Below are 27,120 nucleotides of genomic sequence, written 5' to 3'. Positions count from 1 at the left end.
CTATGTATGATGACGTATGCGCGTGACGTCAATCGTTGAAACGGAAGTATTCGGACAATACAAAAAGCTCTGTTTTCATCGCAAAATTCCACAGTATTCTGGACATCTGTGTTGGTGAATCTTTTGCAATTTGTTTAATGAACATTGAAGACAGCAAAGAAGAAAGCTGTAGGTGGGATCGGTGTATTAGCGGCTGGCTGCAGCAACACAACCAGGAGGACTTTGACATGGATAGCAGACGCGCTATCCAACGCTAGCCGCGGACCGCATAGATGATCGGGTGAAGTCCTTCGTCGCTCCGTCGATCGCTGGAACGCAGGTGAGCACGGGTGTTGATGAGCAGATGAGGGCTGGCTGGCGTAGGTGGAGCGCTAATGTTTTTAGCATAGATCTGTGAGTTCCCGTAGCTAAGTTATCTTAAATGGCGTCGTTAGCAACAGCATTGTTAAGCTTCGCCAGGCTGGAAAGCATTAACCGTGTAGTTACATGTCCATGGTTTAATAGTATTGTTGATTTTCTGTCTATCCTTCCAGTCAGGGGTTTATTTCTTTTGTTTCTATCTGCAGTTAAGCCCGATGCTATCACGTTAGCTCCGTAGCTAAAGTGCTTCGCCGATGTATTGCCGTGGAGATAAAAGTCACTGTGAATGTCCATTTCGCGTTCTCGACTCTCATTTTCAAGAGGATATAGTATCCGAGGTGGTTTAAAATACAAATCCGTGATCCATAATAGAAAAAGGAGAAAGTGTGGAATCCAATGAACCCTTGTACCTAAGTTATGGTCAGAGCGAAAAAAGATACGTCCTGCACTGCACTCTAGTCCTTCACTCTCACGTTCCTCATCCACAAATCTTTCATCCTCGCTCAAATTAATGGGGTAATCGTCGCTTTCTCGGTCCGAATCGCTCTCGCTGCTGGTGTAAACAATGGGTAAATGTGAGGAGCCTTTCAACCTGCGACGTCACGCTACTTCCGGTACAGGCAAGGCTTTTTTTATCAGCGACCATAAGTTGCGAACTTTATCGTCGATGTTCTCTACTAAATCCTTTCAGCAAAAAATATGGCAATATTGCGAAATGATCAAGTATGACACATAGAATAGATCTGCTATCCCCGTTTGAATAAAATAATTTAATTTCAGTAGGCCTTTAAGAATAGTGTCCATAATCCAATATAAAGTTAGTAAACATGTGAGAGTAACAAACCTGTTCTGTGCAACACAACTTGATGTTTCTTGAAAACAGCGTCCAGTAGTTGATGTTGTCGCTCGTTCTCCTCTTTAGTTGGACAAAGTTCTTCCTCTTCGTACTTTGCTATCATTCTTTCGCACATTTTCACACTTTACACTCACATTTGATCTCTACTTAGCGATGTGTTGATAACGAGTAAAACAACTTGCACTGAGCCTGGTCTATAAAATCCGCTACACCTCTCTGATACCGAAGTACATGTCAAACTACTTCCTTAACGTAAATGACCGCCATAAACACCAGGGGGAGCTTCACTAACCACGTTAAACCCAAATTCCGATCTAACAAAGGTCTTATCTCATTCCCCTTCTATGCCACATCAATATGGAATGCACTCCCAACAGGTGTAAAAGAAAGGGCATCTCTATCCTCCTTCAAAACTGCACTAAAAGAACACCTCCAGGCAACTTCAACCCTAAACTAACACCCTCCCCCTTCCACATCCCAATTCCCCGGATTGCAAATGTACAAACCCCGTTTCCATATTAGTTGGAAAATTGTGTTAGATGTAAATATAAACGGAATACAATGATTTGCAAATCATTTTCAACCCATATTCAATTGAATGCACTACAAAGACAACATATTTGATGTTCTAACTCATAAACTTTTTTTTTTTGTTGAAAAAAATAATTAACTTAGAATTTCATAGCTGCAACACGTGCCAAAGTAGTTGGGAAAGGGCATGTTCACCACTGTGTTACATGGCCTTTCCTTTTAACAACACTCAGTAAACGTTTGCGAACTAAGGACACACATTTTTGAAGCTTCTCAGGTGGAATTCTTTCCCATTCTTGCTTGATGTACAGCTTAAGTTGTTCAACAGTCCGGGGGTCTCCGTTGTGCTATTTTAGGCTTCATAATGCACCACACATTTTCAATGGGAGACAGGTCTGGACTACAGGCAGGCCAGTCTAGTACCCGCACTCTTTTACTATGAAGCCACGTTGATGTAACACGTGGCTTGGCATTGTCTTGTTGAAATAAGCAGGGGCGTCCATGGTAACGTTGCTTGGATGGCAACATATGTTGCTCCAAAACCTGTATGTACCTTTCAGCATTAATGGTGCCTTCACAGATGTGTAAGTTACCCATGTCTTGGGCACTAATACACCCCCATACCATCACAGATGCTGGCTTTTACACTTTGCGCCTATAACAATCCGGATGGTTCTTTTCCTTTTTGGTCACACAACGTCCACAGTTTCCAAAAACAATTTGAAATGTGGACTCGTCAGACCACAGAACACTTTTCCACTTTGTATCAGTCCATCTTAGATGAGCTCAGGCCCAGCGAAGCCGACGGTGTTTCTGGGTGTTGTTGATAAACGGTTTTCACCTTGCATAGGAGAGTTTTAACTTGCACTTACAGAATTAGGGACCAACTGTAGTTACTGACAGTGGGTTTCTGAAGTGTTCCTGAGCCCATGTGGTGATATCCTTTACACACTGATGTCGCTTGTTGATGAAGTACAGCCTGAGGGATGGAAGGTCACGGGCTTAGCTGCTTACGTGCAGTGATTTCTCCAGATTCTCTGAACCCTTTGATGATATTACGGAGCTTAGATGGTGAAATCCCTAAATTCCTTGCAATATCTGGTTGAGAAAGGTTTTTCTTAAACTGTTCAACAATTTGCTCACGCTTTTGTTGACAAAGTGGTGACCCTCGCCCCATCCTTGTTTGTGAATGACTGAGCATTTCATGGAATCTACTTTTATACCCAATCATGGCACCCACCTGTTCCCAATTTGCCTGTTCACCTGTGGGATGTTCCAAATAAGTGATTGATGAGCATTCCTCAACTTTATCAGTATTTATTGCCACCTTTCCCAACTTCTTTGTCACGTGTTGCTGGCATCAAATTCTAAAGTTAATGATTATTTGCAAAAAAAATAAATGTTTATCAGTTTGAACATCAAATATGTTGTCTTTGTAGCATATTCAACTGAATATGGGTTGAAAATGATTTGCAAATCATTGTATTCCGTTTATATGTACATCTAACACAATATCCCAACTAATATGGAAACAGGGTTTGTATATACGTATTCTTATGCTTTCTGATCTCTCTCTATGTCCACTACTTGCTGTACATATCCTACCAAATCAGTCATACACTGTTTCAATGTCCATTTCTCTGATGATGCAATTGTTGATGACTGAAGTGTTGATATCAACCAAACCTAACCACCCCCTCCACATCCCACACCCCGGATTGTAAATAATTCAATGTATATACTCTGATGATTATCTTGTGTGATGACTGTATTATGCTGATAGTATATATTTGTACCATGAATTGATTAACGTGAACCCCGACTTAAACAAGTTGAAAAATGTATTGGGGTGTTACCATTTAGTGGTCAATTGTAAGGAATATGGTACTGTACTGTGCAATCTACCAATAAAAGTCTCAATCAATCAATCAAAGCCTGCGTCTTTTTGTTAGCAGCTAACAAGCTAAGCTAACTAGCAGACTAATGTCTCCGAATACAAACAATCATCAACGATTTCTACTATATTACACGACGTATATGTGTACACATATCGCCCCCTTTAATGAACTACATAGCCGCAAATACGTCATCTCCATTAAACGCCATCTTCCTTTTTCCTGGTCCTCCTGTGTTGTTCACGCGCAGTGTTGTCAGATCTCGCGAGAGAAACAAGCAACCAGCTCGATTTCGTCTTCTTGCTGGCAGTTTGCTGCTATGACTCGAAATGTTCATACCTCGACCTCCTGTACTGTAGAATGTAGTATGGACCATAGGACAGGACGTTAAGAAGCTGTGGAGGCCTAAGATGCTCTACTAGTCTGCTGGAAATCCAAAGAAGACGAAGGAGTAAAAAGCAAAATGGCGTTTGATGGAGAAGGCCTAAACGTGGCCATTATAGAAGGTCTGTATTTTAATCAGTGCGTACATGTACACATACATGTAGTTTAGTAGAGTAAACATCGTTAATAATTGTTTGTATTCGGTTACATTAGTCTGAGCGCACATTGACGCTTCTCGTGCTCGCTAGCTTAGCTTGTTAGCTTCTACGACATATATGTACATCTGTGCACGGGTTACGCTAAGTAGGGAACTAATGTGAGTGTAAAGTGTTTTGATTGTGTGAAAATGTGCGAAAGAACGATAGCAGAGAACAGGGAAGAACTTTGTTCAAGAGGAGAACGAGCGACAACATCAACTACTATTATTGTAGTGTAGAGCGGAGTTTTTCAACCACTGTGCCGCGGAACACTATGCAACTTCACCTAATTGGTCCAAAAAATATTTTCGATACATCACAAACCCGTGATATATAGAGTATATTCTAAGTCTATCTGATAGCTCAGTCACAGCTCTTTTTATTACCAAATATGTGTTATGTGTTTTATGTCGCACGTTTGCACCAAGAAAAATTCCTAGTTTGTGAACCCGTTCTCAAACAATGGCAATAAAACGATTCTGATTCTGATATCGATATATCACCCAGCCCTAGTTTGAACATTGATTTGTTTGAGAAACTTTCTGTGGCGCAATCGAGTTTATTATCTACTATATTAATAGTGTTTGAGAGCAGAACTAAACTTAAAGAAAGGACAAGAGATTGTATTAGTTGGTGTTCTATTGTGGTTGCTATGCCTAAATATAACTAGAAGACCTGCTTGTGCAAATAAACTAACGTCATGTTAAGTTCCAGTAATAAATATTGTGATTGTTGGTCCAATACACCAGTGGTTCTCAATGGGGGTACGCGTACCCCTGGGGGTACTTGAAGGTATGCCAAGGGGTACGTGAGATTTTTTTGAAATATTCTAAAAATAGCAACAATTCAAAAATCCTTTATAAATATATTTATTGAATAATACTTCAACAAAATATGAATGTAAGTTCGTAAACTGAACATCAAATCAAGTAGGCTATTCCATTCATTACCATAAAGCCAGAGTTTCCCCCATGCCATGATGGTTTGACCCTCACTAAAATGTCTGTCAAAAAGAACTGTGGAAAGAAATGCAACAATGCAATATTCAGTGTTGACAGCAATATTTTTTTTGGACATGTTCCATAAATATTGATGTTAAAGATTTATTTTTTTGTGAAGAAATGTTTAGAATTAAGTTCATGAATCCAGATGGATCTCTATTACAATCCCCAAAGAGGGCGCTTTAAGTTGATGATTACTTCTATGTGTAGAAATCTTTATTTATAATTGAATGACTTGTTTATTTTTCAACACGTTTTTAGTTATTTTTATATCTTTTTTTTCAAATAGTTCAAGAAAGATTACTACAAATGAGCTATATTTTGCACTGTTATACAATTTAAGAAATCAAAACTGATGACATAGTGCTGTATTTTACTTCTTTATCTCTTTTTTTTCAACCAAAAATGCTTTGCTCTGATTAGGGGGTACTTGAATTAAAAAAATGTTCACAGGGGGTACATCACTGAAAAAAGGTTGAGAACCACTGCAATACACCATATTTTTGTTGTCGATTTTCATAACAGAAACTAAAAGCTTAGTTGTTCTTATGCGGGAAAGCCAAGTGGTTTATTCGACACGGATGACCACATTATAGCGACTTTGGTGATATTTGTTAGCATAAGGTGGCGACTTGTCCAGGGTGTACCCCGCCTTCCGCCCGAATGCAGCTGAGATAGGCCCCAGCATTCTCCGCGACCCTGAAAGGGACAAGCGGTAGAAAATGGATGGATGGTATTAATAAACTATATTAATAAATCTCTGGTGGGCTCAACAGCATATACTGGATCTTGATATCGCGAGCAAACATTGCTGAACAACAGGGACATCTATAGCTAAATAATGAGACAAAATATGAACATCAAAGCATAAAAACAACTGCAGACATGAATTGTAGATGAGACTAATATTTGTAGCAGGAAATCAACTGCAAACAAACTTATCCTTTTTCTCATTAGCGTCACAATCACAGCAGCATTCGTCATGTCAATCAAATACGTTACCTAGCGATGCACGAATAAATCCAAATTTGTCATCTCGGATTAACGTTTAATTTGTGGACCCCTCAGTTGTAAAGACATGATGTACCTCCAATCTTCTCTAAATACCGTGAGTGACAAATGAAGTGAAGTCATAGAGTGCAGTAACGCCTTGTTGATAATAAATGGTTTAAATCTTAAAATAAAAAAAATATTATTCTTAAGTGTGTAAAATTCCACTCCATCCCATTTTTCAATTATTATTCATGTTTGCTGTTATATTTGCCTCTAAACCTTTCAAAATACGCCCAAATCTACACTGATTCAGGTAAATACCCAAAAGCCTAATATGGCTCTTGACCGTCACCTGAAACCCAGAAGTGCCCGATGTGCGTTTAGGTCAGGTGGTTGCAACCCACCTATACAATGCTCTTAAATTAGCGAAAAACCTCCTTCATCTTTTTATATACACACTGTGTGTGTGTGTGTGTGTGTGTAGGATTGTACGGTATACCGGTACTAGTATATTATCGCGGAACTAGTGAATCCAAAACAGTACTATACTCTGAAAAGTACGAGTTACCCATTTTTTAAATTTTATTTTATTTTTCTTAACGGGCATGACAGTGCGTCGTCACGTCATGACATTGCTGGTTTTACGAGCAGAGGAGCATGTTTTGCAGCGCACTCACACTGAGTACTTATGAGCAGAAACCGTGTGTAGACAGAATGGGGAGAACGGACGCGTTTTAGCCTGAAAATTAAAGATAAAGTTATAACACTAAAACGCCTTCAGGAAGAGGTGCTTTGAGACATGGCTAGCTAGCTAGCGGATAACGTCCATCCGCAGTCGGCAGTGTTTTAGCTACTTCTAAATCACTAATCCTCGTCTCCATGGCGACAAATAAAGTCACCACCGTTTTTTAATGTAAACAAATGGCATGAGTGGATCTACACCTGACATTCACTGTAATGATATCAAGTACAAGAGCGTATCTAGTCGATACTACTATGATTACATCGATATTTTTTATCGACACAAAATCTTTTTTCCTTTTTAAAAAAATTCATATTATGTTTATAAACTCAGGAAATACGTGCCTGGACACATGAGGACTTTGACTATGACCAATGTATGATCCTTGGTATCGGATCGATACCTAAATTTGTGGTATCATCCAAAACTAATGTAAAGTATCAAACAACAGAAGAATAAGTGATTATTACATTTTAAAAGAAGTGTAGATAGAACATGTTAAAAGAGAAAGTAAGCAGATATTAACAGTAAATGAACAAGTAGATTAATAATCATTTTTTACAGCTTGTCCCTCATAATTTGACAAAATAATAGAATGATAAATGACACAATATGTTACTGCATACGTCAGCAGACAAAATAGGAGCCTTTGTTTGTTTACTTACTACTAAAAGACAAGTTGTCTAGTATGTTCACTATTTTATTTAACTCCAACATTTTTCTTCGATTGCAATAAGAAACATATGTTTAATGTACCCTAAGATTTTTTGTTAAAATAAAGACATTAATGCCCTTTTATGTGGTCCTCTTGATTAAAAAAATTATCCAAATACATGTTGGTACCGGTACCAAAATATTGGTATCTGGACAACCCTTGTATACGGCGTCATTTTAATTTCATAGACAACACAACGTTCGCATTTTTCCTTCGACAATAACACTGCAGACTTAATGAGAGACAACAAACATATTAAAATATACACTTACTCTACAATGTCTGCTGTCACTGAGATGCTGACTGATATGATGTTTATATATTCCTGTTTAGATGAAGAATTAATTCAAGTGAAGGGTTAAAAAGAGGCTTGGTACGAAATAGTGTTTTTCCGTGTCTTTCTCGCCATCTCCAGTTCAAAGTTAGGTGTCAGAGTTGAACAACTTCTCGGTTTATGTCCACAACCTTCTACTATTCAGGTGAGAGGCATGATTTGTAATCTAAAGTTAACTTTTCACTATCTTAGAGACAATATCGCTAATACTTGGTAAATATTCAGGTCACAAAATGTAACTGAAGTATTGTTAGCGGTTATTTTTGGATGTTTATTTAAAGATTCTGGGTGTAATAGAGGTGGTTCACGTAAAAATCACGTGAACCACCAAAAAACTGTTTCGTTTTTGTAAAGCCAATATCGTGTATTGTCTGGTGAGCTGACTCTATTGTTGCACCCCTAGTTAAAAGCAGACCAACTATGTGATATGCAGTGTTGGGTTAGTTACTGAAAACCAGTAACTAGTTATAGTTACTAGTTACTTCATTTCAAAAGTAACTCAGTTACTAACTCAGTTACTTACACCAAAAAGTAATGCGTTACTTTGAAAAGTAACTATTTAGTTACTTCTTTTTTTTCTTCTTTTTTTTTAAAGCTCCTATTAATGCCCTTTAGCCTTCATGTCAGTACTGTTATTGCACTGGAGAATAATACAATCTGTTGATCAACTTGACATGCATTTGCATCACTGAACTCTGCTAAGTCTACATACAACACACAAAGACAAAGATATGTTACAAAGGCCAATTTGTTTCTGGCCAGAACAAATTGACAAAACTATTTTAAATAGCTGCAACATAACATACATACGTAACAAACAGCATAATAACAACATAGCTGTAAAGCAAGAAAGGCACACACTACATACACAAAGCCTAACCAGGCATTTTTCCTCAAAGAATTCTGACACAAAATCATGTCTGAAGCCCAGAACACTCTACACATTTCCCCAGTTTTAATTTAGAGATAAGGAAAGATTGGTCTGGCCCACTAGAATCCCTCTTTATGTTTGTGAACTTTATAGTCTATACATTTAGAGTGATGTGATAATCAAACACTCTAGAAGTCTAGAATTAAAGAGTACCGTATTTTCCGCACCATAAGCCGCACCTAAAAACCACAATTTTTGTCAAAAGCAGACAGTGCGGCTAATAACCCGGTGCGCCTTATATATGGATTAATATTCATATTTATTTTCATAAGGTTTAGGTCTCGCAACTACGGTAAACAGTCGCCATCTTTTTTCCCCGTAAAAGAGGAAGCGCTTCTTCTTCTACGGTAAGCAACCGCCCCCATAGAAGAGGAAGCGCTTCTTCTTCTACTGTAAGCAACCGCCAAGGTGAGCACCCGCCCCCGTAGAAGAAGAAGCTCGCGGATATTTAATTTCATTTGTGTGTTTCCTTAAAGACAACAAAATGTCTCCTCCTAAGAGACACGCGTACAAGGTTCCACTGACTTTTGATATTCATGTGAACCGCACTGTGGATACAACGGGAGCATGTACGGTGAATATTCGCACCACAGGGAATGAGAAGTCGTCCTTCACCGTGGTTCTAGCTTGCCATGCTAACGGCCAGAAACTTCCACCCATGGTGATATTCAAAAGGAAGACCTTGCCAAAAGAGAACTTTCCAGCCGGCGTCATCATAAAAGCTATCTCGAAGGGATGGATGCATGAAGAAAAGATGAGCGAGTGGTTGATAGACGTTTACGCGAAGACATCGGGTGACTTTTTTCACGCAGCGCCGTTCCTGTTGATCTATGACTGCATGCGCGTCCACATCACAGATGGTGTCAAAAAACAAGTGAAGCACACCGAAGAAGAAGAATTCGAAGGAATTTGTGGATGAGTAATAACTTCAGAAAGTGAGCTTTAATGTTTATTTTGTGTGTTGCGTGACACTAACGTATGAGCAACGTTGAGTTATTGATGTTGCTATTGCTCTGCACTATTTTGAGTGTTACTATTTTTGTTATTGCACATTTGCACATTACATTTTGGGAGTGAACAGAGTTGTTAGAACGCTGGTTTGTAATATATTATTAAAGTTTGACTGACCTATCTGACTGTTTTGTTGACATCCCTTTAGCGTAGCGTAGGTGCGGCTATTAGCACGGGGCGGCTAATAGGTAAACAAAGTTTTGAAATATGCCGTTCATTAAACGTGCGGCTAATAACACGGGGCGCCTTATGGTGCGGAAAATACGGTACATAAGAGAATTGACAGCAACGTTCCCTCAAAGGTGCGCGCCTGTGCAATTGTGCACTGCTCAAGCGTCCTCTGCGCACGGCAAATCTATGCCACGCACAAAATCAAATAAAAAAATAAGCGCATAACAATTTTCGACACGACACGGACACGACAGAGAAAACAGTTTTCGTCATCATTGTTCAAATATTGTAACGTTTGTCGAGACGCTTTGAGGACATGAATTCCATCCATCACTTTACTGAGCAAAACTCTTTATTGTCGGCCATAAACACATCACCAAAACATTAGTAAAAAAAAAGATATCTAGCAAAAGTGGTCATTTTCTGCAGTACAAACCAGACCAAAAGCAACTTTGTTAGATCAACAGCAGCCGCTCGCTCTTTCTCACTTGCGCCAACACATGCACATATGGCACTTAGCCAGTGATGCGTTTACAGCCACACAAAAAGTCGGACAACTCCAACACCACACATAAAGTGTCATTCCAGGTCGTTACTCTATGATTTACCAATCAAATGTGTGCTTATTCTAGTGTCCTTTATTAGGAATCTTAATTTATAAATATTAATCATTAAATGCTGTTAGTATATTAAATAAATACTAATAATAATATATTTTTTACAAACAGGAAGTTGCATGAATGTACACATGATCCCCTGCTTACATCTCATTGTGCAACATGTGAATGTTTTAATGGGAACTAAATGCAATGTCTGAAAGGGGTACAAATTATTTCCAAAGCAGGACCTCCACCCAGACAAACAATACAAGTACACAGTTCATGAAAAACAATATTTGTTGTTATTGTCATTGTAAGTGGGCCTAAACACTTATATTAGAAATGGAAATGACTGCTGTCATTTGATTATAATAATAAGAGAATGTTGTCTGTCTATCTGTGTTGGCCCTAGCTGCGATGGGTGGGGACTTGTCCAGGGTGTACCCCGCCTTCCGCCCGAATGCAGCTGAGATAGGCTCCAGCGACCCCGAAAGGGACAAGCGGTATAAAATGGATGGTTGGATGGAGATTAAACTTGTTATTTAGTCAGGTTTGGGACAGGTGTGCTGCTAGTGTAGCCACAGTGTGCACGTCTGATGTTGCTCACATGGGCTCCACTGAATGCTCAGGGAGTTTTTGGCCTTTGCTCACACATGAACAATTAGAGGGAACATTGATTGACAGAGTGTGTACCTTCAGTGCTGAATGATGAGCAGAGGCAGAGTTAATCCTTAAGTGGTGGTGGTGGAGGTGAAGTCTGTCTCTCTTTACTAGCTACGTCGAAGCATGTTGCTTATGTAGCTTGTTTCAGCAGATTTGAATTGCTGTTTTGGGCAGTAGATGGGATCTTTGATCCAAAGCACAATTTACATTTAACTAAAATGTTATTTTCTTTGTGCTCGACAAAAGAAAAGTAGTGAAAATATCTCCATGTTAACAAACTCGACTTCTGGCTCCGCCATGAGCAGACACGCCCCCCCCCTCCTCCTCCACCTCCCCACACTCACACACACACACAGAGCGCAGGTCTCTCTTCTCCGGTTTGTGACACAAGAAGAATCAGAACTACGACACTGCAGCGCTCCGATAAAACACACTTTATACTACATTAAAAGTAACCTAAAATAACGCAGTAACACATCATGTAGTAACAGTAACTGAGTTACTGAATATAAAAAATAACGCGTTAGATTACTAGTCACAGCCAAAACTAACGGCGTTACAGTAACGCGTTACTTTGTAACGCGTTAGTCCCAACACTGGTGATATGACACTTCCACATGATGTAGGACAAGACTACAACATTGTAAACATGTACACTAATCTCAAATTAAGAATACAAAAAATAAATATTTTTGACGTGGCAGACAAAATGACTCGGTGAACCAATTTTGCCCCTGCGGGCCTCGCTTCGGGCACCCCTGGGCTAGGGATGGGCGATTTGACCAAAATATATATCCTGGAATAACAATATATATGTTAGGGGTGTAACGGTACACAAACATTTCGGTTCGGTACATACCTCGGTTTAGAGGTCACGGTTCGGTTCATTTTCGGTACAGTAACAAAACAACAAAATATACATTTTTTTGGTTATTTATTTACCAAATTTGTAAAAATGGCTTTATCTTTTTAACATTGGGAACACTATAATAATTCTGCCCACGTTAATCAACATTAAACTGCCTCAAGTTGTTGCTCAGATTAAATAAAATGACAAAACTTTTCTTCTACATATAAAAAGTGTAATATTAAACAGTTTCAAGTCAACTCATCATGCTTAATTTTTTACAGCATTTGGGAAGCCTGTAGTTGATTTTTAGCATGTAAATGTTATATTTGTTATCAACATGTGATAGCAGGGACCCTGCCATTCAAAACTAGGCTGCTCCATTACTAATGATTAATGTAACTATAGCTGGAAAAAATAATTACAATAGCAATAGGAGAGACTATTCATCCCTGAACACCACAGAGTTCATGTAGGCTTAATGATGCAGTTACATTATTATATCAACTATCAGAGACAGAAACTCTTCATTTAACATAATGTCCTTTTTTGCTGCTTCAGCACAGCTCAATCAACACAGAAAAAGGTAAAGTGAAATAACAGAAAGACAGGGCGTTGCTGTCCGTAACACACACACACGCGCACGCACACACACTGCAAAATGAGCTAACGTTACGCTAAAAGCGAATTAGCCTTCACCTCAAGCCAGGACTTTGAGCGAGCTGAGCTGCCGTTTATGTTTCTAGAAGGTCAACGGGCTCATAGTGATGTTACTAGTAGTTGACTGGGAGGTGTTTATTATAATTTGGGGAGAGTCCGCTGCCTGATGCTTACCTGCTGAACGCTAAGCACTGACTACATGCACTCTGAATACGCACTGCTGATTGGCTGTTACCGCTCGTGTGTAACCAATCAGATGGTTGTGTGGGTGGGACAATGCTGGGTGCTGTGTAGAGTACTGACAGAGGCAGAACGAAGCGGAGCAACTTGTTAAGACTTTAGCTTAGGCGGCTACTTCATATGTTCGTGTGGAAACTCGTTCGGTACACCTCCGAACCGAACCGAAACCCCCGTACTGAAACGGTTCAATACAAATACACGTACCGTTACACCCCTAATATATGTTGATATATTACTTAATGCTTCATGTGACTGAGCAAAGCTGGACGATTCTAAAGCATCTGTTTTTCCTCTTGTGTCGTGCAGACGTCTGTGAAGAGCATCTTCTACCTGAGGAAGCGGAGTGGAGCTTCAGGATGCAGCCAGAGGAGCCACAGCCCTCTTACTTTAAAGAAGAAGAGGAAGTGCCAGAGACCCCGCACATTAAAAATGAAGTTAAGGATCCACTGACCTCCGACATTAAACGGAAGGAGAAAGAACCACTGAATCCCCACTTTAAAGGGGAAGAGGAGGCGCCACAAATCTCCTGCCTTAAAGAGGAAGAGGAGGAACACAGCATCAGTCAAGAGGGAGAGCAGCTTGAATGGTTGGAAGAGTTCCCAGTGATTAGAGTTATTGTGAAGGGTGAAGATGATGAGGTCGAAGGTGAAAGTGAGGAGACGAGAGAGGCGGAGCCTCCAAGCAGCAGCTCAACACAACACATGACAACAGAAGCTGATGGAGACCACTGTGGAGGATCACAAGCAGACAAGCTCTTAGCTCCACTATCAGATAGTGAGGACACAACGTCACACTCTCCTGACACTGATGATGAAGACTCTAAAGATGATAAGACATGTCACACTGACAACACACACTTTAAATGTTCTCACTGTGACAAAACTTTTAATTACCACTGTCGTCTGAAAACACACATGAGAAGACACACTGGAGAAAAACCTTTTTCTTGCTCAGAATGTGGTAAAGGTTTTGTACTACGTCAAACTTTAAGAGTACACATGAGAACACACACTGGAGAAAACCCTTTTATCTGTTCAATCTGTGATAAAGGTTTCGGGACAAGTCACGGTTTGAAATTACACATGAGAAGACACACTGGAGAAACCCCTTTTCCTTGCTCAGTATGTGGTAAAGGTTTTGTACAAAGTCAAAGTTTGAAAGTACACATGAGAATACACACAGGAGAAAAACCTTTTATCTGTTCGATCTGTGGTAAAGGTTTTGTACAACATCAAAATTTGAAAGTACACTTGAGAATACACACTGGAGAAAAACCTTTTACCTGTTCAATCTGCGGCAAAGGTTTTGTACAAAGTAACAGTTTGAAAGTACACTTGGCAACGCACACTGGTGTAAAACCTTTTTCCTGTTCATTCTGCGGTAAAAGTTTTACAGAAAGTCAATGTTTGAAAAGACACACTAAAATACACACTGGGGAGAATTCACATTTCTGTTCAATCTGCAACAGAAGCTTTTGTGACCGAGTCAACCTTATAGTACACATGAGAAAACACACGGGTGAGAAAGTGTTGAGTTGCAGTGTGTGTGGTGAAAGATTCTCTTATAAGAAACAGTGTGAGAAACACAAGTGTGCTGGTGAGAACAGCAGCAGCAAATGAAACTGCAGGATTTGAAATAAACTGTTGAAACTTTGTTAACTTTCCCTTTCTAACATCAGCACATATAACATGTGGGACATCATTGTTGTGTAACACAATCTTAATATGCTTGTCCAAATATAGATTAGATATTCTAAATCAGGGCTTTTTGTTTCGTCAAGTACATGTACTAACATGAAACATTGTGCACTTTTATATAAAGGAGCCATATGTAAAAATCAGGCCAGAAATGGTACTGCAATCACGGTCAAAATTCTGTAGTCAATCAATCATCCATCCATCCATCCATTTTCTACCGCTTATTCCCTTCGGGGTCGCGGGGGGCGCTGGAGCCTATCTCAGCTACAATCAGGCGGGAGGCGGGGTACACCTTGGACAAGTCGCCACCTCATCACAGGGCCAACACACATAGACAAACAATATTCACACTCACATGCACACACCAGGGCCAATTTAGTGTTGCCAATCAACCTATCCCCAGGTGCATGTCTTTGGAGGTGGGAGGAAGCCGGAGTACCCGGAGGGAACCCACGCAGTCACGGGGAGAACATGCAAACTCCACACAGAAAGATCCCGAGGCCGGGATTGAACTCACGACTACTCAGCAATCAAAGTTTATTTATATAGATCTAAATCACAAGTGTCTCAAAGGGCTGCACAAGCCACAACTCAGATCCCCCACATCAGGGTAAGGAAAAACTCAACCCAATGGGATACAATGAGAAACTTTGAAGGGGACCGCAGATGTGGGGACGGCAACATATGTTGCTCCAAAACCTGTATGTACCTTTCAGCATTAATGGTGCCTTCACAGATGTGTAAGTTACCCATGTCTTGGGCACTAATACACCACCATTTCTCCAGGTTCTCTGAAACTTTTGATATTACCGATGGTGAAATCCCTAAATTCCTTGCAATAGCCCATTGAGAAATGTTGTTCTTAAACTATTCGACAATTCACTCATGCATTTGTTCACAAAGTGGTGACCCTCGCCCCCATCGTTGTTTGTGAATGACTGAGCATTTCATGGAAGCTGCTTTTATACCCAATCATGGCACCCGCCTGTTCCCAATTTGCCTGTTCACTTGTGGGATGTTCCAAATAAGTGTTTGATCAGCATTCCTCAATTTTTTTCAGTCTTTTTTTGCCACTCGTGCCAGCTTTAAATTTGCAAAAAATAACGCTTTCCAGTTCGAACGTTAAGTATCTTGTCTTTGCCATTTATTCAATTGAATATAAATTGAAAAGGGTTTGCAAATCATTGTAATTTGTTTTTATTTACCTTTTACACAACATGCCAACTTCACTGGTTTTGGAGTTTGTATATATATATTTAACTAACTTCAGTTGCTTTTTTATTATTATTTATTAAAAAAATTTGTGCCATCTCAGAGTGATCTGTGTGTAGTGGATGTCCCTTATGGGCATCCGTAGTTGTGGATGTATGTTTGGAACATGCGCAGTTGGGGCAGTAAAGTTTACACTACTAAAGTGGACAGCCGTGTGCAGAAGTGGGTAGTAACGCGCTACATTTACTCCGTTACATCTACTTGAGTAACTTTTGGGATAAATTGTACTTCTAAGAGTAGTTTTAATGCAACATACTTTTACTTTTACTTGAGTATATTTATAGAGAAGAAACGCTACTTTTACTCCGCTCCATTTAAAGTTAAAGTACCAATGATTGTCACACACACACTAGGTGTGGTGAAATTTGTCCTCTGCATTTGACCCATCCCCTTGATCACCCCCTGGGAAGTGAGGGGAGCAGTGGGCAGCAGCGGTGCCGCGCCCGGGAATCATTTTTGGTGATTTAACCCCCAATTCCAACCCTTGATGCTGAGTGCCAAGCAGGGAGGTAATGGGTCCCATTTTTATAGTCTTTGGTATGACTCGGCCGGGGTTTGAAGTCACAACCTACCGATCTCAGGGCGGACACTCTAACCACTTGGCCATTGGGTAGGTATCTACATACAGTATTTATCTACATTCAGCTCGCTACTCGCTACTGATTTTTATAGATCTGTTAATGCACACTTTGTTTGTTTTGGTTTGTCAGACAGATCTTCAAAGTAGGATCTATCGCATGCCTGCGTTTCACCAATCAAATACAGTCACTGGTGACGTTTGACTCCGTTTCACCAATCAAATACAGTCACTGGTGACGTTTGACTCCGTTTCACCAATCAAATACAGTAACTGGTGACGTTTGACTCCGTTTCACCAATCAAACAGAGCCAGGCGGTCATATGATCGCGGTAATGTTAGTAGATATGTTGGCTGTCACCGTAGGCTGATGTTAGCTTCCCTGCTATGAATCACTGTGAAATGTACATTGTGTGGGGACATTTATTAACGCACTGCAGACTCATAGACAGACAGAGACACACACACTCACGCTTGCATAAAAACACCAATCAGAAGTGCACAGTGTGTTCTCAGGTGCAGCCCACACCTATCAGTTTATGGTTTGCGTAAAGGCTAACTTGTTATTTTCCTTTGTAATCTCTGCCTACTGAGCCTATGGTGCTGTTAAGTTATTGTGGCTCAATTTGTCTTAATTTTTTTTATGTTAATGTATTATTATTTAATATATATTATTGTTTTAGTTGCTTAAGAGATATTCCTGGCTCTGAATTTGCTCATTGCTATTTTTATGTTTTTGTGCATTATTTGTTGCCGTCATCATTAAACGAACAGGTTATTCATCAGTTACTCAGTACTTGAGTAGTTTTTTCACAACATACTTTTTACTTTTACTCAAGTAAATATTTGGGTGACTATACTCCTTACTTTTACTTGAGTAATACATCTCTAAAGTAACAGTACTCTTATTTGAGTTGCATATATTACCCACCATGCACTTAAAGGCCTACTGAAAGCCACTACTACCGACCACGCAGTCTGATAGTTTATATATCAATGATGAAATCTTAACATTATAACACATGCCAATACGGCCGGGTTAACTTATAAAGTGACATTTTAAATTTGCCGCTAAACTTCCGGTTCGAAACGCCTCTGAGGATGACGTATGCGCGTGACGTAGCCCGGCGAACACGGGTATGCCTTCCACATTGAAGTCGATACGAAAAAGCTCTGTTTTCATTTCATAATTCCACAGTATTCTGGACATCTGTGTTCGTGAATCTGTTTCAATCATGTTCATTGCATTATGGAGAAGGAAGCCAAGCAAGCAAAGAAGAAAGTTGTCGGTGCGAAATGGACGTATTTTTCGAACGTAGTCAGCCACAACAGTACACAGCCGGCGCTTCTTTGTTTACATTCCCGAAAGATGCAGTCAAGATGGAAGAACTCGGATAACAGAGACTCTAACCAGGAGGACTTTTGATTTGGATACACAGACGCCTGTAGAGAACTGGGACAACACAGACTCTTACCAGGATTACTTTGATTTGGATGACAAAGACGCAGACGTGCTACTGTGAGTATGCAGCTTTGGCTTTTTTTTGCGTATGTACGTAACTTTTTTAAAATATATAAGCTTTATGAACCTTGGGTTAGGTGAACGGTCTTTTGGGCTGAGTGATTGTGTGTGTTGATCATGTGTTTGAATTGTATTGGCGTGTTCTATGGAGCTAGGAGCTAGCAGAGGAGCTAGCATAACACGTACCGTACCTACGTGCGCGTCACGTACGTAACTTTTTAAAAATATATAAGCTTTATGAACCTTGGATTAGGTGAACGGTCTTTTGGGCTGAGTGATTGTGTGTGTTGATCATGTGTTTGAATTGTATTGGCGTGTTCTATGGAGCTAGGAGCTAGCAGAGGAGCTAGCATAACACATACCGTACCTACGTGCGCGTCACGTACGTAACTTTTTAAAAATATATAAGCTTTATGAACCTTGGGTTAGGTGAACGGTCTTTTGGGCTGAGTGATTGTGTGTGTTGATCAGGTGTTTGAATTGTATTGGCGTGTTCTATGGAGCTAGGAGCTAGCAGAGGAGCTAGGAGCTAGCATAACAAACACGCAGGTGTTATTATGCAGGATTAATTTGTGGCATATTAAATATAAGCCTGGTTGTGTTGTGGCTAATAGAGTATATATATGTCTTGTGTTTATTTACTGTTGTAGTCATTCCCAGCTGAATATCAGGTACCGTGAGTATGCAGCCTTGGCTGCTAAACATTCGATAACTTGACCGTATGTGCGCGTCACGTACGTAACTTTTTAAAAATATATAAGCTTTATGAACCTTGGGTTAAGGAAACGGTCTTTTGGGCTGAGTGATGGTGTGTGTTGATCAGGTGTTTGAATTGTATTGGCGTGTTCTATGGAGCTAGGAGCTAGCAGAGGAGCTAGGAGCTAGCATAACAAACACGCAGGTGTTTTTATGCAGGATTAATTTGTGGCATATTAAATATAAGCCTGGTTGTGTTGTGGCTAATAGAGTATATATATGTCTTGTGTTTATTTACTGTTGTAGTCATTCCCAGCTGAATATCAGGTCACCCCCGGCTCTTACAGCATCTTCCCTATCTGAATAGCTTCAACTCCCCACTAGTCCTTCACTTGCACTTTACTCATCCACAAATCTTTCATCCTCGCTCAAATTAATGGGGAAATTGTCGCTTTCTCGGTCCGAATCTCTCTCACTTCATGCGGCCATCATTGTAAACAATAGGGAACTTTGCGTATATGTTCAACTGACTACGTCACGCTACTTCCGGTAGGGGCAAGCCTTTTTTTTATCAGATACCAAAAGTTGCAATCTTTATCGTCATTGTTCTATACTAAATCCTTTCAGCAAAAATATGGCAATATCGCGAAATGATCAAGTATGACACATAGAATAGATCTGCTATCCCCGTTTAAATAAAAAAAATTCATTTCAGTAGGCCTTTAAGGGCTTGTATTTATGTATCATTTTAAATTATATATACATGTTTTATAATGTCCACAAAGTTCAATGAGGAGTAGGTGTGTTGTTTCCGAGTTTGCAGGCCATGGCTGCAAACTACCAGTAAGAAGAAGAAATCGAGCTGGCGGCTTGTTTCTCTCGCGAGATCTGACACACTGCGCGTGAACTAAACAGAAGGACGAAGACAAAGCAAGATGGCGTCTTACGGAGACGACGTTGTTGCGGTTATGTAGTTCTTTGGTCATGATACGTGCATACATGTACACATTTACGTCGTATAATAGAGTAGACATCGGTAATAATTGTTTATATTTTGATAAAGTAGTCGGGGCGCACTTTGAAGCTCCTCGTGCCAACTTAGCTTGCACGTTAGCTTAGCTTGTTAGCTGCTAACAATGCGACGCAGAAGTTTTCAACACATTTTTAGTAGAGATCACATGTGAGTGTAAAGTGTTGTGATTGTGTGAAAATGTGCGAAAGAACGATAGCAAAGTACGAGGAGGAACTTTGTCCAACAAAAGAGGAGAAGGAGCGACAACATCAACTACAGGACGCTGTTTTCAAGAAACATCAAGTTGTGTTACACAGAACAGGTTTGTTTACTTCTTACTCTCACATCTTTACTAACTTTATATTTCATTACTACCCACCTGTGTGTGAGTGTGTGTATGTATATATATATATATATATATATATATATATATATATATATATATATATATATGTATATGTATGTTTTCATGGATGTATGTGTCTATATATGTGTATATATACATATACATGTGTATATGTGTTAGGCCAGAGTTTTTTTCTTGACCTAACGTATATTCCGCTCTACCCCGGTATTGAGCACTGTATAACGGATAAACCACGGAGAAACCTCGACTATATATGTGTGTGTATCTATATATATATAATGATAGTATATATATATATACACTACCGTTCAAAAGTTTGGGGTCACATTGAAATGTCCTTATTTTTTAAGGAAAAGCACTGTACTTTTCAATGAAGATAACTTTAAACTAGTCTTAACTTTAAAGAAATACACTCTATACATTTCTAATGTGGTAAATGACTATTCTAGCTGCAAATGTCTTGTTTTTGGTGCAATATCTACATAGGTGTATAGAGAGGCCCATTTCCAGCAACTATCACTCCAGTGTTCTAATGGTACAATGTGTTTGCTCATTGGCTCAGAAGGCTAATTGATGATTAGAAAACCCTTGTGCAATCATGTTCACACATCTGAAAACAGTTTAGCTCGTTACAGAAGCTACAAAATTGACCTTCCTTTGAGCAGATTGAGTTTCTGGAGCATCACATTTGTGGGGTCAATTAAACGCTCAAAATGGCCAGAAAAAGAGAACTTTCATCTGAAAATCGACAGTCTATTCTTGTTCTTAGAAATGAAGGCTATTCCACAAAATTGTTTTGGTGACCCCAAACTTTTGAACGGTAGTGTATATATATGTGTGTATGTATATATAAAAATATATATTAGGGGTGTAATGGTGCACAAAAATTTCGGTTCGGTACGTACCTCGGTTTAGAGGTCACGGTTCGGTTAATTTTCGGTACAGTAAGAAAACAACAAAATATACATTTTTTGGTTATTTATTTACCAAATTGGTAAACAATGGCATAACATACACACAGGGTCCATTGCCAGGGTTAATGTGGTCAACATATATAAAATTAAAACTAAATAAGATAAGGCTCAGAATGGTTTCTTAACAAAACTTCTACATATAAAATGCTTTTTTTGATTGATTGATTGAGACTTTTATTAGTAGATTGCACAGTACAGTTGGGGGGTTACCCACATATGCGATCCTCCCCAAGGTTTCTCATAGTCATTCACATCGACGTCCCTTGTGTGGGCTCTGTGCCGAGGATGTCGTTGTGGCTTGTGCAGCCCTTTGAGACTTTTAATAATAATAATGGATTAGATTTATATCGCGCTTTTCTATTGTTAGATACTCAACGCGCTCACAGAGAAGTGGGAACCCATCATTCATTCACACCTGGTGGTGGTAAGCTACATTTGTAGCCACAGCTGCCCTGGGGTAGACTTTTGTGATTAAGGGCTATATAAATAAACATTGATTGATTGATTGATTGATTGATTGATTGATACAGTACATATTCCGTACAATTGACCACTAAATGGTAACACCCCAATAAGTTTTTCAACTTGTTTAAGTCGGGGTCCACGTTAATCAACATTAAACTGCCTCAAGTTGTTGCTCAGATTAAATAAAATGACAAAACTTTTCTTCTACATATAAAAAGTGCAACATTAAACAGTTTCAAGTCAACTCAGCCTCAGATTAACTTTTCTTCCCCCCCCAGCCTGGTTAACTTGGCAGTAAGAGGTGGGAGCTGTCTGCTCGTCTTTATCTTTTTTGAAGCGATGTTCACTTGGGGGTGGTGCCGCTTCAAATGGGTTAGCATGTTTGACGTGTTGGCAGAAGCATGCCTTACCGCTGCTGAACAATGTCTGCAAACCTCCGTCCTCCGCACCATCTACATAGGTGTATAGAAGCCCATTTCCAGCAACTATCACTCCAGTGTTCTAATGGTACAATGTGTTTGCTCATTGGCTCAGAAGGCTAATTGATGACTAGAAAACCCTTGTGCAATCATGTTCACACATCTGAAAACAGTTGAGCTCGTTACAGAAGCTACAAAACTGACCTTCCTTTGAGCAGATTGACTTTCTGGGGCATCACATTTGTGGGGTCAATTAAACGCTCAAAATGGCCAGAAAAAGAGAACTTTCATCTGAAACTCGACAGTCTATTCTTGTTCTTAGAAATGAAGGCTATTCCACAAAATTGTTTGGGTGACCCCAAACTTTTGAACGGTAGTGTATATATACACACATCTATATATATATATACATATTTACACACATATATACCGTATTTTCCGCACCATAAGCCGCCCCGTGTTGTAAGCCGCACCTTCAATGAATGGCATATTTCAAAACTTTGTTTACCTATTAGCCGCCCCGTGTTATTAGCCGCACCTACGCTACGCTAAAGGGAATGTCAAAAAAACAGTCAGATAGGTCAGTCAAACTTTAATAATATATTACAAACCAGCGTTCTAACAACTCTGTTCACTCCCAAAATGTAATGTGCAAATGTGCAATCACAAAAATAGTAACACTCAAAATAGTGCAGAGCAATAGCAACATCAATAACTCAACGTTGCTCATACGTTAGTGTCACACAACACACAAAATAAACATTTAAAGCTCACTTTCTGAAGTTATTACTCATCCACAAATCCCTCAAATTATTCTTCTTCGGTGTGCTTCACTTGTTTTTTGACACCATCTGTGATGTGGACGCGCATGCAGTCATAGATCAACAGGGACGGAGCTGCGTGAAAAAAGTCACCCAGTCTCTTCGCTCATTTTTTCTTCATCCATCCATCCCTTCGAGTTAGCTTTTATGATGACGCCGGCTGGAAAGTTCTCTTTTGGCAAGGTCTTCCTTTTGAATATCACCGTGGGTGGAAGTTTCTGGCCGTTAGCATGGCAAGCTAGAACCCCGGTGAAGGACGACTTCTCATTCCCTGTGGTGCTAATATTCACCGTACGTGTTCCCGTTGTATCCACAGTGCGGTTCACATGAATATCAAAAGTCAGTGGAACCTTGTACGCGTGTCTCTTAGTAGGAGACATTTTGTGGTCTTTACAGAAACACACAAATGAAATGAAACGTAATATCCGCGCGCTTCTTCTTCTACGGGGGCGGTTGCTCACCTTGGCGGTTGCTTACAGTAGAAGAAGAAGCGCTTCCTCTTCTATGGGGACGGTTGCTTACCGTAGAAGAAGAAGCGCTTCCTCTTCTACGGGGGAAAAAGATGGCGGCTGTTTACCGTAGTTGCGAGACCTAAACTTTATGAAAATAAATATTAATATTAGTCCATATATAAGGCGCACCGGGTTATTAGCCGCACTGTCAGCTTTTGAGAAAAAATTTGTTTTTTAGGTGCGGCTTATGGTGCGGAAAATACGGTACCAGGGTTTCCCGCAGCACTTTGTTGTTAAGGCGGCCGCCTTAACAACAAAGAGCCACCGCCTAAACTAATGTCTTCACAAGCTGCTCTGCTTAGTTCTGCCTTTGCCTCTGTCAGTACGTCCCTGCAGCACCCAGCATTGTCCCACCCACAGAACCATCTGATTGGTTACACGCAGAGCGGTAACAGCCAATCAGCAGTGCGTATTCAGAGCGCATGGAGTCAGCGCTCAGGCAGGCAGAGAGGAGAGACGGCGGGGTGAGCAGACAGGTGTTTAGCAGGTAAGCATAAGGCAGCGGAAATTTTTGTGTACTGTTACAGCCCTAATGTATATAAATATTTATATATATATGTATATATATGTGTATATCTGTATATATTTATATAGAAATATGTATGTATGTATGTATATACAAACCCCGTTTCCATATGAGTTGGGAAATTGTGTTAGATGAAAATATAAACGGAATACAATGATTTGCAAATCATTTTCAACCCATATTCAGTTGAATATGCTACAAAGACAACATATTTGATCTTCAAACTGATAAACATTTTTTTTTGTGCAAATAATCATTAACTTTAGAATTTGATGGCAGTAACACGTGACAAAAAAGTTGGGAAAGGTGGCAATAAATACTGATAAAGTTGAGGAATGCTCATCAAACACTTATTTGGAACATCCCACAGGTGAACAGGCAAATTGGGAACAGGTGGGTGCCATGATTGGGTATAAAAGTAGATTCCATGAAATGCTCAGTCATTCACAAACAAGGATGGGGCGAGGGTCACCACTTTGCCAACAAATGCGTGAGCAAATTGTTGAACAGTTTAAGAAAAACCTTTCTCAACCAGCTATTGCAAGGAATTGAGGGATTTCACCATCTACGCTCCGTAATATCATCAAAGGGTTCAGAGAATCTGGAGAAATCACTGCACGTAAGCAGCTAAGCCCGTGACCTTCGATCCCTTTAGGCTGTACTGCATCAACAAGCGACATCAGTGTGTAAAGGATATCACCACATGGGCTCAGGAACACTTCACACAGTACCCGTGCAAATTGGGGATTGTGGTGATAGTTTAATAAATAGTAACAAAACAAAAACAACAAAGGCATAAATTATCCATCAATCTTTGCAATGAATGATAGAAATGAAAGTAATAATCAAAAAGAAATTAAAACATATCCTATACAAGAGAGCTATTCAATTACATAACGAAGAGGGCCGCAGTTTCAAGAGCCCAAGGTCTCAGGGGCCGGACATCAAAAATTGGATGTTTTTTTTTTAAAGTGCCTCCGCAGGTTATATTGCGTTGTGACTGTGTTTACTTATTTACAAAGTAAATACATCATCTTTTCTACTGCACTGTCAATAAATTCATTATTCTGCCCTCGCGGCTTGTTTCCAGCGTGTATAGCTAGACAGATAGTCAACAGCATGAAGAAACAGAAGCTAAGTTTTGTTGAGGATTGATGTTCCTTCTTTAGATTTATTTTTCTTCCTCAGTTTTATTTCTTTACACATCTTCCTTTATTAGGTTTGTAAGACGGAAAATACAAACATAAAATACACATTACAAAATTATAACGTCCATTGTGTATTTTACATAATTAATGTCCACTGTGTATGTTACATTAATAAAATAGAAGGTTTAATGTTAATATACACAGCAAACATTGCACACAGGTGATTAAACACAATTAATCCTAAAGTGTAGCTTTATCGCCCACTGCTGGTCAAATTCAGCGCTACGTGTATTTAAAGGCCTACTAAAATGAATTTTTTTTATTTAAACGGGGATAGCAGATCCATTCTATGCGTCATACTTGATCATTTCGCGATATTGCCATATTTTTGCTGAAAGGATTTAGTAGAGAACAACGATGATAAAGTTGGCAACTTTTGGTCGCTGATAAAAAAAAAAGCCTTGCCTATACCGGAAGTAGCGTGACGTCACCGGAGGAAGGACTCCTCACATTTTCCCATTGAGAGATTCGGACCGAGAAAGCGACGATTACCCCATTAATTTGAGCGAGGATGAAAGATTCGTGGATGAGGAAAGTGAGAGTGAAGGACTAGCGTGCAGTGCAGGACGTATCTTTTTTCGCTCTGACCGTAACTTAGGTACAAGGGTTCATTGAATTCCACACTTTCTCCTTTTTCTATTGTGGATCACGGATTTGTATTTTAAACCACCTCGGATACTATATCCTCTTGAAAATGAGAGTCGAGAACGTGAAATGGACATTCACAGTGACTTTTATCTCCACGACAATACATCGGCGAAGCTCTTTAGCTACTGAGCTAACGTGATAGCATCGGGCTCAAATGCAGATAGAAACAAAATAAATAAACCCCTGACTGGAAGGATAGACAGAAGATCAACAATACTATTAAACCATGGACCTGTAAATACACAGTTAATAATTTCCAGCTTGGCGAAGCTTAACAATGCTGTTGCTTAGACGCCATTGAAGCTAACTTAGCAACGAGACCTCACAGAGCTATGCTAAAAACATTAGCTATCCACCTTCGCCAGCCAGCCCTCATCTGCTCATCAACACCCGTGCCCACCTGCGTTCCAGCGATCGACGGAAGGATGAAGGACTTCACCCGATCATCTATGCGGTCGGCGGCTAGCGTCGGCTAGCGCGTCTGCTATCCAAGTCAAAGTCCTCCTGATTGTGTTGCTGCAGCCATCCGCTAATACACAGATCCCACCTACAGCTTTCTTCTTTGCAGTCTTCATTGTTCATTAAACAAATTGCAAAAGATTCACCAACACAGATGTCCAGAATACTGTGGAATTTTGAGATGAAAACAGAACTTTTTTGTATTGGATTCAATGGGGTACCAATACTTCCGTTTCAACGATTGACGTCACGCGCATACGTCATCATACATAGACGTTTTCAACCGGAAGTTTAGCGGGAAATTTAAAATTGCACTTTATAAGTTAACCCGGCCGTATTGACATGTGTTGCAATGTTAAGATTTCATATATAAACTATCAGACTGCGTGGTCGGTAGTAGTGGCTTTCAGTAGGCCTTTGACCAGTTTTGATCGCCTGAGGCAAACAGTCAAAAACAACACAACCACGAAAACTAAGGATATCACAAATTCAGCAATTTCAATACACTCATACTTTGTTGTCCTGTCGCTGTTAAAAGTCAGAGTTTCGCGATTTATTTAGATTTTTTTCATGGTCGATAGTGCCAATTTCTTCGACTCACCGATTGCTGTTTCATTGTGTGGCCATTCATAGTCACACACTCACACAACTTAGGGTAGGCCTGGGCAATCATTTTGACTCGGCGGCCAAATTTAGAGGAAAAAAAAGGTGTCTGGGGGCCGGAATATCTATTTTTAGGAACACTAATACAAAACCTCACAATGATGTCTGATTGAATAATAAAAACGTTCTGACAGACCGCCTTAAAAAGGAAA

The 27,120-nt window shown here is 39.8% G+C and overlaps 2 protein-coding genes and 1 pseudogene across 4 annotated transcripts in view; all 3 read left to right on the top strand.

The window, feature by feature from the left end:
• Positions 1-27,120, top strand: part of LOC133664599 (oocyte zinc finger protein XlCOF6-like) — a 221,356-nt pseudogene that overhangs the window by 44,418 nt on the left and 149,818 nt on the right.
• LOC133664600 (oocyte zinc finger protein XlCOF6-like) overlaps positions 1-27,120 on the top strand; it is a 191,302-nt gene that overhangs the window by 136,202 nt on the left and 27,980 nt on the right. The window contains exons 2-3 of one of the 2 annotated variants that reach the window (XM_062069363.1): positions 20,116-20,228; positions 23,788-23,951. Coding sequence is in view for 1 of the 2 variants with exons in the window: in XM_062069362.1 (XP_061925346.1) it covers positions 20,105-20,228 (124 nt within the window). In the remaining variant the exon portion in view is untranslated. Of the gene's footprint in view, positions 1-19,807; positions 20,229-23,787; positions 23,952-27,120 lie in introns of those variants that run through there. The other variant, XM_062069362.1, reaches the window with a different exon arrangement.
• Positions 3,847-14,783, top strand: LOC133664659 (zinc finger protein 664-like). 2 transcript variants are annotated; one of them, XM_062069482.1, is made up of 2 exons: positions 3,847-4,148; positions 13,437-14,783. In XM_062069482.1, the coding sequence occupies exons 1-2, from the start codon at positions 4,106-4,108 to the stop codon at positions 14,747-14,749; spliced, it is 1,356 nt and encodes a 451-aa protein (XP_061925466.1). In that variant the 5' UTR covers positions 3,847-4,105; the 3' UTR covers positions 14,750-14,783. The 2 variants fall into 2 exon arrangements, with proteins under 2 accessions (XP_061925466.1, XP_061925467.1); XM_062069483.1 differs by lacking the exon at positions 3,847-4,148 and adding an exon at positions 8,089-8,153.

This window comes from Entelurus aequoreus, linkage group LG14, assembly GCF_033978785.1.
Source record: "Entelurus aequoreus isolate RoL-2023_Sb linkage group LG14, RoL_Eaeq_v1.1, whole genome shotgun sequence".
Lineage (NCBI taxonomy): Eukaryota > Metazoa > Chordata > Actinopteri > Syngnathiformes > Syngnathidae > Entelurus > Entelurus aequoreus.
Note: the sequence above shows the minus strand (reverse complement) of the source record. Positions and strands in the feature narration are given on the sequence as shown.